This window comes from Stigmatopora nigra, chromosome 4, assembly GCF_051989575.1.
Source record: "Stigmatopora nigra isolate UIUO_SnigA chromosome 4, RoL_Snig_1.1, whole genome shotgun sequence".
Taxonomy (NCBI): domain Eukaryota; kingdom Metazoa; phylum Chordata; class Actinopteri; order Syngnathiformes; family Syngnathidae; genus Stigmatopora; species Stigmatopora nigra.
In genome coordinates, this window is record NC_135511.1 from 7,303,127 (window position 1) to 7,319,700 (window position 16,574).

General features: G+C 37.4%; 1 protein-coding gene across 2 annotated transcripts in view; it reads right to left on the reverse strand.

The window, feature by feature from the left end:
• Positions 1 to 798: 798 nt before the first annotated feature.
• Positions 799 to 16,574, reverse strand: part of nos1 (nitric oxide synthase 1 (neuronal)) — a 42,416-nt gene continuing 26,640 nt past the window's right edge. For both annotated transcript variants that reach the window (XM_077714937.1, XM_077714936.1), the window contains 17 exons: positions 16,461 to 16,546; positions 15,009 to 15,153; positions 13,913 to 14,017; positions 13,598 to 13,656; positions 13,393 to 13,509; positions 11,678 to 11,852; positions 10,909 to 11,047; positions 9,801 to 9,879; positions 9,036 to 9,229; positions 7,507 to 7,676; positions 5,219 to 5,429; positions 4,890 to 4,977; positions 4,691 to 4,812; positions 3,923 to 4,071; positions 2,879 to 3,073; positions 2,003 to 2,121; positions 799 to 1,519 (listed from right to left, as the gene is read on the reverse strand). In XM_077714937.1, coding sequence (XP_077571063.1) covers positions 1,504 to 1,519; positions 2,003 to 2,121; positions 2,879 to 3,073; positions 3,923 to 4,071; positions 4,691 to 4,812; positions 4,890 to 4,977; positions 5,219 to 5,429; positions 7,507 to 7,676; positions 9,036 to 9,229; positions 9,801 to 9,879; positions 10,909 to 11,047; positions 11,678 to 11,852; positions 13,393 to 13,509; positions 13,598 to 13,656; positions 13,913 to 14,017; positions 15,009 to 15,153; positions 16,461 to 16,546 — 2,169 coding nt within the window. In that variant the 3' untranslated portion in view covers positions 799 to 1,503. The remainder of the gene's footprint in view (positions 1,520 to 2,002; positions 2,122 to 2,878; positions 3,074 to 3,922; positions 4,072 to 4,690; positions 4,813 to 4,889; positions 4,978 to 5,218; positions 5,430 to 7,506; positions 7,677 to 9,035; positions 9,230 to 9,800; positions 9,880 to 10,908; positions 11,048 to 11,677; positions 11,853 to 13,392; positions 13,510 to 13,597; positions 13,657 to 13,912; positions 14,018 to 15,008; positions 15,154 to 16,460; positions 16,547 to 16,574) is intronic.

Here is a 16,574-nt window from a genome sequence, read left to right on the forward strand (position 1 = left end):
AGATGAATCTAATTTAAAATATGAAGCAGATAATACCATACTGACAAAAGGGGGGGGGGGGGGGGGGGCATGCAGATTAAAAAGGGTGATGGCGACATATTATACACAAGAGTCTGGAAATGATATCAATTTTGATGTTGGCAACTACAAAGCAGGACAAGCATTAATCTGGTTCCAATGTGTCAAACTGTTGTGTAGAAGGAGAACACTTAAGCTTCGCGAGAATGTTGCAACAGCTTATTTATTTTTAGAGGCGCAAGTGGGGAACAAGTTGATTCCTTGTGAGATTTTTTGCATGCTTTACAACGAAACAGGTTTTACGTCAGTAAACAGACTTGGAAGACAAGTCGGAACTAGAAAATGCAAACTTTCCTTCTTAATATATATGTAGTTTTTTTTTTTTTTGAGACAGTCATACATTTTGAGAGAAAAATATGGGTCATTTTTAAGCGAAAAAGACAAGAATGCAGCATTTTTTTAGAAGAATCTTTAAAGAAGTAATTGCAATATTTTGAGAAAACTGTTTTTCCGTGATTAATTCATGTTTTTGGAGATAAATGCGATTGAGAATGACAACAAATATAGTTTTTCTTTTTTAAATTTTAGATAATTGGCAATTTGAAGATAATCACGTTGTATTGTAATGACATTCAAATTGCAGTTTTTATTAGCCTGACGTATTTTTGTAGGAAAAAATATTTTTTTAAATGATTTTTCTTATTTTTTGGGGGGGAAATAGTTCAGCTGATCAATATAACGAAAATAATCCCTCAAAATGAATCAAAATAGCAAAGAGACTTGTGTTGAGAATGAAAAAATATATTTATACTGTATATATTAGAAAAGATTGTGAAAGTAAATATGATATTACCAACAATTCTTAAGTGAAACATGCTTATTTTTCACCCCCCGAGAAAATGTTTTAGCTGCTTTTCGACGGCACACTTGTTGCTTTTCGACCTGCATGCAAACTCTTATGTCAGGAAAAAAAAAAAGGTGTTTTGAATTTTTTCTCAAGAATGCACTGATGATGGGCGGGTCATTTTTCTATCATGCTTGCCCGTTACTTAAACGACAAATGTGCAGACCCTTTGTAGACCTTCAAATATTAAAGTTCATTTGGTGGCTAAAACAGTCGGCCATCCACATGCACTGTGCAAAATATCCCAAACAAGCCAACAACAAAACACAATTTGGCCTTTTTTTGCGGTGCAGCACGTTAATACACAGTCAAGATTATTATTGGCTGTTCTCTTCTCACAAGGTCATGCATTCACGACAACAAGGAGAAGGCAGGTAATAATATTTCATCAAGATGTTGCACACGCCCAACCAGTTAACGCGAGTGGAAGAGAACGTTAGCAGCCTACAACAGAAAGATGGTATCAAAAAACAAACCTATGTAGATCGACAGTAGCTGTTCTCCCTTTTTTTTAACAGTAGAAAAATTGGCACAGTTTTGTTGAAGCGGTGCTGCTGCATCCCTACCTCGGCGGTGGCAGCCTACGAGCAAAAAACCCTGCGAGGAAACAAACGCAGTGTTACGTTCCTGTTTAATTGAATTAAGAAAAAAAAAAAGGTGCTATACAGTAATCCCTCATTTATCGCGGTTAATGGGTTCCAAGACTTGTCGCAATAGGTGAATAACCACAATGTATGGTTTATTTAATATCATTTTGACATTTAAAACCCTTTCTGTGCTAATATTCACCCCCCCCCAAAAAGGTAGACACTGTTTCCTAGTGGTCAGTGAAATATTTTCCAATTGTGACTATCATTACCCCCCCCCCCCCTAAGTTCATGTTTGTATTATTCTTACTACATAATAAACTCCAGCAGTTTCAGAAGGGAAGCCCAGACTTCCCTCTCCACGATTAATATCCCCAAGTTGTATGGTTTAAAGAATAATGGTCAATTGTGTCTTTTTCCCAACACTATGTTACAACCTGAAGAGAATGGAATCGGGTACCATGTCAATTTGCAAGTGTGTAACTAAACATACTCATCAGAATCTTTCTTGCTCTCCTCGATGTAGGCGATGGATTCCGAGCGGAGACGGTTGGTGACTTCGTACGTGCGCAGGGTGACGCCAAAGATGTCCTCATGGTAACGGTTCTCGTCCTGCCGACATTTATCATATCATTGTACAGATCTAAGACCAACTATCACTGTTTTCATAAGTCAAACTGTTGATCTTTTTCCGTGATGGGGCAGACTGATGGTGGATGGGTTACCACATTGCCTCACAATTTCGTCATGTTCTTCCCACATCTCGTAAACATGCATAAGGCGGCAGAAAACTCTAAATTGGCCATGGGCATGAGACGAAGTGTGAATTGCCTGTCTATATAAGCACTGTGATTAACTAAGAAGCCAGCTCAGGGTGTGCAAATCCTCCTGCTCATAGCCAACCGACCAATCCAGCACTTCTGCAACTCTCATGAGGACCAGTGTTGCAGATAAGGTATAAATGAATTGGGGGGGAAAAAGATGGAATTGATTTCATAAAATGTTTATATTTTGACATGAAATAGAGTTGGTAAATACAAAATAATGTTTCAATTTTGGCTTTCACCGGTGTTAAAATATCTTTTATGTGCAGCAAATATTGTTGATAAATAAATATTTCTTGACCAACGTGTAGATTTCCCTTAAAAAATAGGAGCTACAATTGGAAATATTGATATTTTAGTAAAAAAAAGTGCGACTTATAGTCCAGAAAATACAATAAACTCAATGTATGCCCGATTAAGGACATTCTGCTTGTAGTCCATTTAAAAAAAAACTAAAGTATTTAGATTAGGGGTAGGCTTCCCATCTCTTATTGATTCCTACATTTGTTTTATTCTGCATATTTTGTTCTTTGATTGATTCTTACCCTCAGCTTGCTGATGAAAAAACCGGCATCTTCCAAACTCATGTTTCCGTGGAGTTTAATAATCTGCTGTACAGTTTTGAGGACGTCTCCCGCCATGGTGACATCTCCACACACGTAAATGTGGCCACCCTCCTCACGCAGGCACCGGTAAACTCGCTCGGACAGATGCTCGCGGAGAATGTCCTGCACGTATTTCTGGAGCGAAACAAATCAAAAAGCAACATTGCGTAAGAATCTATAAGAAAAGACACTAAATTAGTACAAAAGACTTTAAATGGATGAATTTAAAAAAACACACTGACTTGTATACATTCATAGAATTACAATTTGAATTTTCACCTTATACGGTTCCTTATACAGCTGAAGGCGTCGCTAGAAAATTCACGGACCGCTACTGGATTTTAATCAGTAAAAAAACTAAAAAAAACTTGCTGTCTACATGGATGCATTTAGTTCCAAGAAAGTCGCATGAAAACTGAGAGAAGATGCTTGAGGCGAGTTCTTTAATTGGAACTACTGCCAAAAGACATTTCTAGTCCAACTGAAGCGTCTTGTCCCAAGAGAAGCCTCTAGACTGAAGGAAATGGGTGAACCAAGAGCAGGGGTTTCCAAAAGTATGATCTGCAGGTTGACTTTGCTCTGCCATGCACCTTTTAGCCACCAAGTTACGTGATCATATGAGGCAATCCTCTTTATAATTTACAGTGTTTTTTTGAACGCCTCTGCTGGCACTCTCGCCGTGCTCTCTATGACATGGCGATCTTCTACAGCTATTTTTAGAACGATCTGAGTTTTAGGCTTTTGCCACTGCCGCCTCCCCAAGCACGTCCTGTTTTGAGGATTATCTAGATATATTTCTAGCACATGTGATGCGCAATAAAATCCTTATTCTGATCCGAAAAGGAAATATGCACTGCGGTAAGAAGGTCCTGGTACCAAGAGGACCTAATCCGAAAAGTATGGTGATAAAACAAGTTATGTCGTATTGACAGCAGGATTATAGACGTATAAAAATCTGTAAATATTTTGGGTACTTGGGTCTACCTTTGGTTTTCCAGGTTCTCTAGAATAGGCAGTGTAGAGTTCCTTGAAGACCTCTTTGTTCCTGGCTTGGATGGTTTCCTCCTTGTAGATATGGTCCATTTCAGATTGGCGACATCCAAACACCAGGATCATCGGCCGAGACTCCACACCTGTAAAAGAATACGTTTTTAAATTAAAAAAAAAAAGAAATTATTGTTGGAGACACATTCACATAATCCTCAGAACTATTTACAATAACCAAAGAGGTGGCTAATATAAAAAAAGTTTGAATTGCACCACATCACTTGATCCAAACTTTTTGTTAACTCTCAATTTAAAGTAAAATAACATATATATAAAATAACACAAATAAAATAACTCGCTAATCCTAAAACCCGACTCACTCATAGCTCAACAGTTAAATTCATAATCATGACACTACACCAAAAAAAGTAACCAAAACCAAATAGTCATTCCATGACTTTATGAAGACTAACAGAGCCCAGCTTGATAACAATTTTACCAATCAGAACAAATAATGTTAAATGTGACAAAACTTCATTGAAGAGATGACCAGTCTGACCAATCAGCGGATCCTTGCAACCCCAACTTTAATTAAACTTTTCAAAGCTAAATTGTTTAATTCCAAATCAATTTTTTCCTCTTTGCAACTTCTCTTTCTCTGGGTAGTCATTATTTTTTCCAAATGTGTGCCTTTGAATGCATTTGTTACACTATTATGTTGATTTTACTCTCAGCTAAATAGTCCATCATGGTCATAGTTCTGACCTTTGTGCTGGAGGTCAAACATCCTTTGCTGCCAGAAGCTCCTGAAGGGGGCAATTCCTGTACCAGGGCCAACCAGAATGCAAGGTGCTTGGTGGTCTTTGGGAAGCCGGAATGATGGTGCACTAAACCAAGTGAAAAAAAAAGAGTGAGCACAAACCTGAGAGTAAAATTCATGCACTCAAACAGGTTTTTTTTTTACCTTCGCACAAAACAGGGCACCATGTCACCCTTTTCGATCCTGTTGAGCCACGATGAGCACACTCCGTGGTGGACTGGGCCTTCTCCATCTAGAACAAAGCAATAATAAAAGCGACAGTTAAACAGAATTTATCCACTAAAAACTTAAGTGGCTAATTTGAGTGCAAGTCCATTCGGAAATGAAGATACGTTTGTTACCATTTTCACTCAAGTGAATAAGATATAAGTGGTTAATAATGATTTTTGCAAAAGAGAAAAAGAAAAGAAAACATTTGGCTGGAACATCACAGGAGTATTTTTGCCATTTTTTGTAGAGTTTTTTTTCTCAACCTTTGGCCCGGTAGGAGACCACAGCAACAGTGAGATGGATTTCGCCAGGGTGCACATCGGGTGAGGAGCTGATGGAATAATATCGCGGCTGTAGCAGAGGTAGCTGGGTGAGCAGCAGTGTCGATGGCATCTGCACTGATGGGAACTCGTCTAGGACCTCCACCAGGGTGGGCGTATTAAACCATTTCCATTGCTCATACTCCTGCAGCCCCTAAAAATTTAAGAAAAAAGTAAAGTTAGAAATAACAGCAACCCCGCGAAAATAAAGCTTTATTAGGATTGAAGAACAAGCATGCCAAGAAAATTGAGCAAACCTATTTCATTTTTCCCCTTTGGCAATAAGATTAACAAAAAGGTCTTTTTTGTTGCTTTGACTTGCAAGAAACAAGCATATCCATTGCAAGATAACTCTGAACATACAGGCAACAGTGGCACCAATACGTTTGTAATGAATTTAACACTGTTGATTAAAAAAATAAAAAAAGAGGAAACAATTTGGCTAATGTTTGTTTTCACTAAAGTACCATCTTTGTTGGGCGGTGGTAATAGATAACATATACATTTATTTCAATTGAAAAATATAAGTTAATATATTACATGTGTTTTTTGGTCATTTTAGAAGACCATGTTATTAACAGTAACTGTATAATATTTGACAATTTAATAAAAAAATCTAACTTTAAATGGCACGATTAGTAAATTTCCTGGACCTGTATATGAATCATTGATTTTTACACAATTGTAAGCAATATTCTTCTAATATCTATCTATATTATTAATTAGTAATTTGGTGAAATTATTTGACAAAATCAAATCAAAATTAAAAGCCATTATTGCCATTATACAACAGCTGCGTATAACGAAATCAGTGGTGCTAATCCACAAAGTTCGTATTTCTCAGGAAAAACATAAATAAGTAATTAAAAAAAAGTCACATCCGGGCAAGGTAAATTCCAAAATATTTCACAATCTAACATATCATATTGTTATTGTATTATAAAGAGAAGTGCTCCAACTTGATCGAAATTGACCTCATTGAATTGATGAGGTTTAACAGTTCTTAATGGACTCCTGCTTGAGGAGCATTAATTTTGGACCAGCTGGGTTTATCGGCTTTAGAGCCTTTGAAACACACTGTACTGTTGCATTTCCTGGATAAAAAGGAAGGTTTCCTCTTTTAGCTGCGTAAACACACGCGAGAGAAGAGCGGAATTGAGGCGGCGACTGCCAACTGTTTGCGTGTGTCATCGACATGTGGAAAGTGATTATTTTGGGTGGCAAAAAGCCCCTTGCATCGCAAAACATTCGTCACTTTGCTTACACAAGAAACGGCCGGCCTACAGACTAAAAAGAGTCAAACAAGGAATAAATATATATATTTTTTGACAGGCTTTTGATTCTTATCAACATTCAAAGCCAAAAAGGGACTGTCACCATTTGTGATTAATTAAAATAATTTAGCCATTCCAATTCAAATGCAGATAACTGACAATTGTCAGGAGCTTTTAAACATCCTTTATTAGTCCAGAAAAGTAAACCTTCTTCTTTTTTTTTAAGCCAAACTGTAAAAACAACTCAATTCAAATTAAATCCACTGCACTGCGAAACATTCCCACTATAATTGCTAACATTTGGGAAACTACTGTAGAAAAGTCCTTTTGCAATCAACTTAATCTAAACCTAATTTACGCATAAAACTAAAAACGACCTAGTTCTGTCAAGGCAACCTTCCATTTTCATCTCGAAAATCATGTTATTATGCCGACTTCTTATTACTTATTTATTGATTATGTGTGCACTTCATGGTGCAAGCATTAAATCTCATTATATTTACATAATGACAATAAAAGCATTCAATTGAATTCACAGTCTTAACAGCTATATCTGTGGCTTTTGGGTGGGCCATACTATATGCTTGTCCCCTTAAATAAAAATCTAAACACTTTTCCTGGGTTCTTTTTCATAGAGAAAAAAAAGCCAACTTGCCTTTTTCAAAAAGGATTTGAATAAAATGCATTTGTAAAAAGAGGAAAATCTGTGCCTCGAACACAAAAGATGTAAAAAGACGACGTCAGTTCACACACAGTTCACGTAAAAATAACGGAAGGCTTTTGTTTCGACCACTCAAATCAAATTGCTTTGTACATCTTAAACCTAACTAAGGATATACGAGTCACCGTTCGACCTCAGCCAGAGGCTAGTGGTGTAACATTGCTTTCTAAACTTGAGATTTTTTAGGTTAGAACTTTATTTCAACCCGTATTCAGGAAATTTCTTGGTTAGATTACCTTACTGAGGACTTCCAGTCTCTTCTTGTGTTTGTCATTGGTCGCCAGAGTGGCAAACTGCTGCAGGAGGACAGGGGTGGGTGGCGTGGTGATGTCCAGAAAAGACTGGAAAGCCTGGAAGATGGTGCAGGGTGGGATACGGCTTGCATTGGTCCAATTACTGATGACCCCTGCCAGGGTAAGAAAAGAACAGGGTTAAGGATGCATGAATCAATATGCCCAAGATAACTAACTTATAAATAAAATATTTAAAATTGGAAAAATATATATTTATAGATATTGTTACCAAAAATAAATCTGAATATTTTTAGTTCCAGAACTCGGTTAGCAAACAGAAAAAAAAACAGGTACATTGACAATAATTTTAATCATATTTTGGATCATCCGACATATTCTGAACCATAGATTGGGCTGCGCATAAAAGTTGTTCCAGATTCACAGGATTTTTTTCCTGTTAAAGATATCCCTGTCCAAAACTTTAATGCATACTTCTACAACATAAGCCATAAACACAATTGTGTAACTCTCGCCAGTTTTACTAACGTCCCTTTTGTTTTGTTCCATGTATATGATACCCTTCCACTGAGGTTAAGGCCTTGAAAGTGTTTCTTTTCGATGCGTTGCCATGGTGGCAGAGAACCTCCTGTTATTGCTGCATAGCACAAATAAGTAGTGAGTGCTGATATTTTGCACAGGATTGGAGTTATTGAGTTATAGAGCTGTAGCCTATGGAGCTAGAGTTTGAAATGTTAACAGACTGGACAATATTTTTTTTTAAAATGCACATCTTATTTGTAATATCACACAGTGCCACAACATGCCAGCCAATTCTAAGCTGTACAATTAAGGGAATGGAGAATCATAGTAATTCATCAAAAAAACTCCATCAATAGCGCCAATGAACCAGGTAGTAGCAATCCCATGAGTTTTGTTGTGCAGTTTCCTATTTGACAAATAAGCTGATGTTGGAAGGTTTACTTCACTTTTTTGTGCACTAATGTGCTGCAAGGATAGTTTTCCTGGATGTGCCAATTATTTTTTAGTCCTCAAGAAAATTTTAATGTGCTATAAAACGGCAGAAATTTTAATAATAAATACATAATAATGAACAAGAACAAAATGCATGTGCAGGATGATTAATTTTTTTTCAGAATGTCAGGAAAATCTTGAGAATAGCGTTGCAAATTAGCGCATTTTAGTCACACTTGTGTGGTTACATGTACACAACTATATTTACTTAAATCAGCCTTGATATGATAGGATTTGAATCAAGGGCCTTTGATAAATTTAACACGAAATATGCACATTTAAAAGAAGCAGTTATGCTTTACCTTTTGTAATACAAAATACGACTCATTTTGATTAATTTTAAAACCATTCTTTGACAGAATGACATAACGCCCAATTCTTCATCATTTGGGTTAGTGATTTACACACGCACTCAAAAACAGATCAAAATAAACAACACACAAACAATAAAAATACACTAAACCACTCACAACACATGCACATAATATAGCTGCACAAACCTAATGCGGTGTTTCGCTCCTCCAGGAACTCCACCTTGACAATTTGATTGAGATCAGGCGCATCCTCTAGTTTTTCAATGAGTGCCGTGACAAGATCCTCGTGGTTTCCAGCAAATATGCCAAGATGATCGCCAGGGTGATAACAAAGCTTTTCGTGCTCATCCGTGTCGAGCCGAACAAAAATTGTTGAGCGACTGAAAAAAAAAGAGAAAAGACTGTAAAGTTACCTAATTCTTTTTTTTTTATTTATTAGATTAAAACCTTATTTCATCCCGTATTTGGGATATTTCTTGATTGCAGTAGCAATACAGACAAAAGACACACAAGACATTGTAGAACTAGGTAAAAAAACTGGAGCCACACACAGCAAGTCCACAAGGTGGGGACCTTCTGCTGACTGAGACTGAGGTTACCGCATAGTAATTACAATAATTACACAAGCAATTAACTGCAGTACCACATTTTCCCACAACATGTCAGTTTGTACCACAGACGAGAGAAACAGAGAGAGATAGAGAGTACATAATATACCATTTGTCTGAGTTTTATTTTATGCTATTTCCTGTTTGAATGTGTAATTATGATCTGACCATCTATGGTATTTTTCCAACAAGATCTAGTCACAGTACTTGCTTCTATCTCAAGCAATGTTGAAGTCCAATTTAGTACACCAAAAGAAATAAACAGATGTATGATTTTCACCATGTTTCAATTAGAGCAGAATTGAATACAAATGAACAACAACAACAACAACAACAAACTCACTTGGATTTGGAACTTTGGAGGTTTTGCGACTCCAACATTTTGGCTCCGTAAACTCGCTTCTTATGGATGCTGTAGAGTGCTGTAAATATATCAACGGATTAAGTGAAATGATTGACATTTTCATTCATTCATCTACTGTATTGCTTATCCCCAAGAGGTTTATGGGATGCTAGAACTTGTCCTAACAAGAAGTCGGGTACACCTGGAACTGGTTGCCAACCAATAGCAGTAATTGTAGTTCATCAATTACCGTATTTTCCGCACTATAAGGTGCAACTAAAACACAATTGTTTTTAAAAGCCAGCTGTGCACCTTATAATCTGATGCGCCTTATATATGAATCAATATTGGATGCTCCATTTAGCTGATTTATAACATAACTCCTGACCACTATTACTATTACTAGCACCACCAATCACCACTCCCACCACTACTAACTACTACACCTTATAATTCCTTATACCTTCCTAATGCCGTATATATAATACAAATACTAATTATAATAGAAATTTCAAGATTCATTGAAGATGCGCCTTATAATCAATCCATTGTGAAAATATGGTACATAAATTAGATGATTATAAAGAAAAAAACTGCAATTGCACAAGTAAACATCTGGTAGAAGTAGCTCATTTAAAAGACAGTTATGATTGTAGTTATATAGCAAACCTGTATGAAATAATAGTTGACGAATTAACTGACACCATTACTTAACATCAATAGACACGCAATTAAAACATTGCGCGAAGGCGTAATCCTAGCTGGAAACCACCGTTGTGTGAAATTCTCCGGCCTTCTTTGAATTTGGGAAAATCAGCGTCATCTAATGGATGAATATACATTCACCATTATGCATACAACATATTGACACATTCTTTGGAGTAGTGAGGCTCCTTTGCATGAAACAGCATTAAATAATTTGTTGCTGCATGCCAAGAATGTGAAAAACATTGACACGGAGTAGAGTACAAATATAAACACAGTTTTTTCTACTTTAATATTGTTGCATACCCTTTTGGCAAAGAAGCTGTAGCATGATGATGAAAATGATTGCCGTATACTGTAAATGGGGGTAAAAATAAGACGTATAGAAATATGTTTATGTTACCATCGGTGAGTGCCGGTGCCTCTGCGGTGTACGTCAAGCGGAATTTGCTTTTCTTCCAGCTGCGATGGTTGCTGATGAGTGAGTCGTTGGCTTTCTCGATGTTGACATCGTCGCCCACACAGAAAACGTCGCAGGCGGCCTTGAGATTGCAAAAATGGAAAACCCGTTAAATTGCAGGAGGACATAGCACACATAGGCATTAGTTTAGGAAAAAGCTTCAGGAAAATTTCTTCAGAGTTCATGTAAACCCTGCAATTTAAGTTAAAACTTTTACAGTCCCAAATGTTTCACAACAATCAAACTTTGACTATCTTTCTGTTATGTGATTAGTTAAAATTGTTAAAGTGGCACCTCCACTTACAAAATTATTTCATTTCAGCCGTGATTTTGTAACTTGGATTTTTCACTCGTAAAAACATTTGACATTGAATTAGCATAATTTGTTCTACGATCTTAAATACTAACTGCTAAACTCCTTAAAAATGATAAATGTATTCAAATTCTGTATGAAGTGTGCAAATGTAGGATGCATAGAAAAGGATGAGAAAATTATGTACTATGCCATTAATATGAATTAGAAATGCAAAGACATTTCCCAATGGGCTGGATCTCTAGATATGTCTCTAGATATATCTCTAGATATATATACCTATCTATATAAATATATATATATATGAAAATGCCAAGACGCATGTATGTGTGTGTGTGAGATGTACAGTAATTCAGTAATTTCATTCATTTAAATGGATGTGCGCGGTGTCAACGGCACCTTAAAAACCTTCTTGGCCCAAGTTCTAAAGGACTCCTCCTGGCCACACAGCTCGTCTCCCTCTCCCATGCGGAGGATGCGCTCCCCCCCGAGCTCCTCGAACAGCGTGTCCATAGCGTGGGCAAAGGCGCAGAAGTGTGGGTAGGCCCTCGAGCCAAGGCCAAACACCGAGAACCTACACAAAACACACACACACAATAACACGTGTAAACATATACATAGAAAGACAACATACCAAACACACACACACAAAAATGAGTACGTACACAAGCACGCAAGAAGCCAAATATGGGCATAAAGTTATATAAAAGACAGTCGAATGTTAATGAAACAAGAACAAAAACATACATAGAAAACTACCACGAATCACCAATGAAATACACACAAAGACAACACACAATCAATGACGTGGAATTATATACAAACACAAAAAGACAAAAACACAAACCCGTGCAATCATGTACAACACAAATAAAATAGGAACACAGTAATAAAACAACACATGAAGTCAAAAACAACAACACAAACATGCACAAAGTGGACATATATTAACACATGAATAAAAGACGTACACATCCAAACAAACCCCCCAAAAGAGACACATATAGAGTAGGGGTTAGCATTAAGACTTGATAGGTAGCCCTTCATCCCTAAAGAAAACAAATTATGTTTGGAACTTGTTTGAAATACTTGAATGGCTTTTGTTTTATCTTGGCAGGTTCGACATTTTTCTGTTTTGGGACCTTTCCATCTTGGTCCTTTTCCATTGAGGGACCCTGTGGGACCCCATTGGGAGCGGCCTGTTGTGTACCGTTGGTGGGCAGGTTGCAGCTGGGTTTCACATGCAAAGGTTGTAGTTGGAGAGATTTTCACACCAAGGCTTAGAGCAAGTGATTTCATTTCATTGGTTGCTGCGATTGTGTTAAGAGCCACCCACTAATCAATTAGTAAGTCAATTAGTAAGTCAATTAGTAAGTCAATTAGTAAGTCAATTAGTAAGTCAATTAGTAAGTCAATTAGTAAGTCAATCAAAGACACATTCTTGTTCTTACAAACCATGTTAGTTCGTTATTGGATTCTTCATATCTCCAGGATTAGTCCAAACGGGAATCCGGTTTCTGGGTCTTTTTAGCCACCAATCCTTCATGCCTCACCACCATTTCACTAACCCAGTTATCGTTTTCATCCATCCATAACTTGTTTCCAGAAATCAGTAGATAACACATTCATGATGCATACCAGGGAAAAGAACAAGGAGTGTCGTTGTTTTACTTCAACATGAATCTCTCCAGAGGTGTTCAAAACTTTTGATTTGGATAATTGAATTTTTTTTAGCTTTCACGCTTTTAAAAAGTACTAGCGTTTGATTTCCCTATATGATGTTTAACGGTAAACTAGCTTGTATAAATGTGTGTCGTCCACTTTGACAGCCATAGTTTTCTTCCATCTTGTATGGGATCAAAGTAATACCTAAGAAATGTCATGCTTGCAAAAAAAAATCAATTAAAAAATAATAATTTTGCTTTAAAAAATGGCTAAAAACCCAGTTTTGGCTCCCAAATATTTATGCAAAACCCGAAATTCTTTTTTCGAGCACCATATTTTTCCCCTTTCGATTATGAGCTTTTTCTGGCATGATTCTGATCCCATTTCATTCCTCTTCCCCTTCATCCACTCAAAGTTGGCATAAAAGGAAAAGTAGAGCTCAGTTGTACCTGACATTGGCGAGCGGTCCGGTGCTCTCAAAGTTGACTTTGGCTTCTGGCTCATCGCTGGACGACTTTCTGGTGTCCGAGTAGGAGGACACGCTGTTGAAACGAACTTTGTAGGTCCTGCCCAGAGAAGAAAAAAAATTACACTTTGTTCCACTGAAATTATTACATGATGGAAAAAAAATCCATTGCAATGGCTCCAACCAACTTTCTGTCTTCAGTGTTTGTTGTCGGGTGCCTCATCTCCATCAAAACAGCTCCGAATTTCTACGATGACAAACAAGCGATTCAGGGTCTAGGAACAGCCGAAGGAAAATTTCATAACGGTTGTCAAAAAAAAAAAAAAAAGTGCCGATGTACTTCAGGTTGGCAACAAATAAATGACTATTGCTAAACTGGATTGAAAACTCATGACCAAACGTGTTATTTAATGACTAGTGGTGCCATAAAAAAATGTTATCACCAAAAAATACAAAGGATGTCAAGATAAAAAGACCAAAGGTCAAAATGAAAGGTAGAAAACCTCTCCGTTCTCAGGTGGATCGCCATTGCCGAATGTGCTGGTCACCACCAGCACCAGCGTCTCGTGCTCCAGGTCTACTACGTCATATTCGTCCATGGACATCACCTGCACGTGGGAAGAACAAAGAATGCCCCAAGATAATAATTACCTGTATGCTCTGATCATTTTTTTGGTTTACTTTCACATGTGAGCATAATTTTGATTGTATTGTATTGTGGCTATCACTTTTCCTTACGAAAACCTGCTTGCTTAATGTTAAACCAGAAAGCGTAACACTCTAAACAGACAATTTGATCAATATTCATAGGCATTTATTGTTTATCCTTCATATAAAATCATGAATTAAACTTGTTTACAGATTGATTTCAATTGAGTATCAGAAAGAGCAGGACAATTCTATACAACTTGAAGAGAATCTAAATACTTGGCAAAAATCAACATGTTAATTATGAAAGGTAAACATTGGAAAATTAGATTTTGTACTACTTTTATAAACTTCTATTATTGTCTATTTAGATAAGGTTAGAACAAAAGATTCTTCTTCCATCACTCCAAAAGCTTCACGAAAATTGTGATCGTTTGTTTATTTTCCAAGCAGATCAAGTGCCTCAAAAATCCAAACAACTCATGAAACCCAAAAACACTCTTGTGTTCATATAATCATTAAAATTGGTTAAAAGTCTAAGGACACTTCAGTATCTTGATATGGAATGACCCCATTTTGGCTGTTGTGTAACTATGCATTCTTCACTTAATCACTACAGAGGGTAAGGTGGACATCCTAGAACCAATCAGTTTACACGGGTTAAAGTGCCCAATTCAACCACATAAGCAATTGGCAGACATCAATGAAAGAAGAAGAAACGAGTATAATAGCAGAGGGCTTTTTACACATTCTTTTCTCCACACTATTCGCACAGCCACATATATAAATTCCTGACACTCGTGTAAAAGACATACCCAGAGGCAAAGCGAGCTATGCCTGACTGATTTTTTTGTTGTTTTCAGGCTGCTTAAATTTGAGCCCCGCCCAATCCCCCTGGCTGATAAAACCATTCGGCAAGATTCATGATGCAAGGAACGAGCAAGAGCATACCTTTGCGTCAAAAGCATGCTTGAAGATTTCACACAGCGTCTTGGCGTAGTCCTGAGACTTTCCTGTCTCAGTGGCGAACAGAATGGTGGCTTTGACACGCTTGGCCATGGCGGCGCCCATCAACTTGGCTGAGAATTTCACCGCCCTGTCCACACAAGAACAACTTAATTCCATTCTACCTGTAGTCAGATACCCCCTTTCCATTGTGTGAAAGCGTTGATAAAGTTTTTTAAACCTATTTGGTAAAGTAGGGTTTTTTGTCTTCCAAAATTCTGAGTATTCAAGACAAAAAAAGACAGACTGACTGGAGGAAGATAGATACTTTGTCAATCGTCGTTAATAACAATCAATGACCATATTGTTGCAGATCCAAGTAAATAATGTCAGGACCAGGTCAGTTACAAAAATGGCAAAATAGGAGACATTTGACTTTTTGAAAAGCCTGAGAAAGCATCATTTACACTAGCAAAAACACAAGAGCAGTACAGTACACCATCAGTATAAGCAGTATGGGAAATGAGTGAATACATATATAGCTACAAACAACCATGATACATTTAGTACACATTACTGCCCAAAGACCTCCAGCCCCCAACCCTCAACCCAGTCATTTGCCTGGCACTGGATTTTTTAAACCTAACTACTGTACCTTCAATTAATCCTGAAAGGACCATCAACGATAACAAATGACACCATATTGAAAATTTTATATTGTAGATTGCTAAATTGGTAGTTTCCATATACCTAATCCCCTTCGCTATTGGCACGTCTTATGAAAGGCGATATATGCATCTGTTCCACTCAGCTAGCTTCGCCTGAGGAGGCCATGTGTCACCCCTCATCAGCCAGCTTGTTATCTCCTCTAGGCCATCCATTCTAATAGTGTACGTGCATTGTGCACCCTCTAAACAAAGGTGTGATTAGCACGCCCTTTCTTTCCCCAGGCGCAGATTGAATACACTTCACAGTCAAGTACACAAGCTAGATTGTTGCAGCCTCACGTGATTGACTGCTTAGCTCATTTCCTTGTAAGCATCCCATTTTTAACTCTTAGATTTCTTGACATTTCCAAACATCCAACCTCTGATTGCCATTCATTTTAGACATTTGGCCTCATGTTTCATGGCCGACACTATTAATCCTATAGTAACTAAAGTGTTGCTTTTTAACTATGAACTTTCCTCCAATACATGCATACTACAGTCTGTTTAGGTGTGATTGTAAGTGTGAAAGATTGACGTAATATGCACTTTGATTGGTTGGCAATCAATTCAGGATATACGCCATCCGTCCATCCACGTCCATTGTCAACTGAGATAGGCTCAATCAGTATATGGCATAGTCTTACCGTCCGCATTATACTTGACAGTGCATGATATGTACTGTATCTTCGAATAAGTAGTAATTGAGCTATACCTTTTAAAATGGAACCAAAAATCAGCAATAACTCACTTGGCAAGTTTCTTGAACCCAATGGCTCGTTTCTTAGTGGGCGTCCCATTGATTCCTTTCCAGACGTGACTGTGCCATGGATCGACCTGCAGCAGCAGAAACAGCATGGCAAAC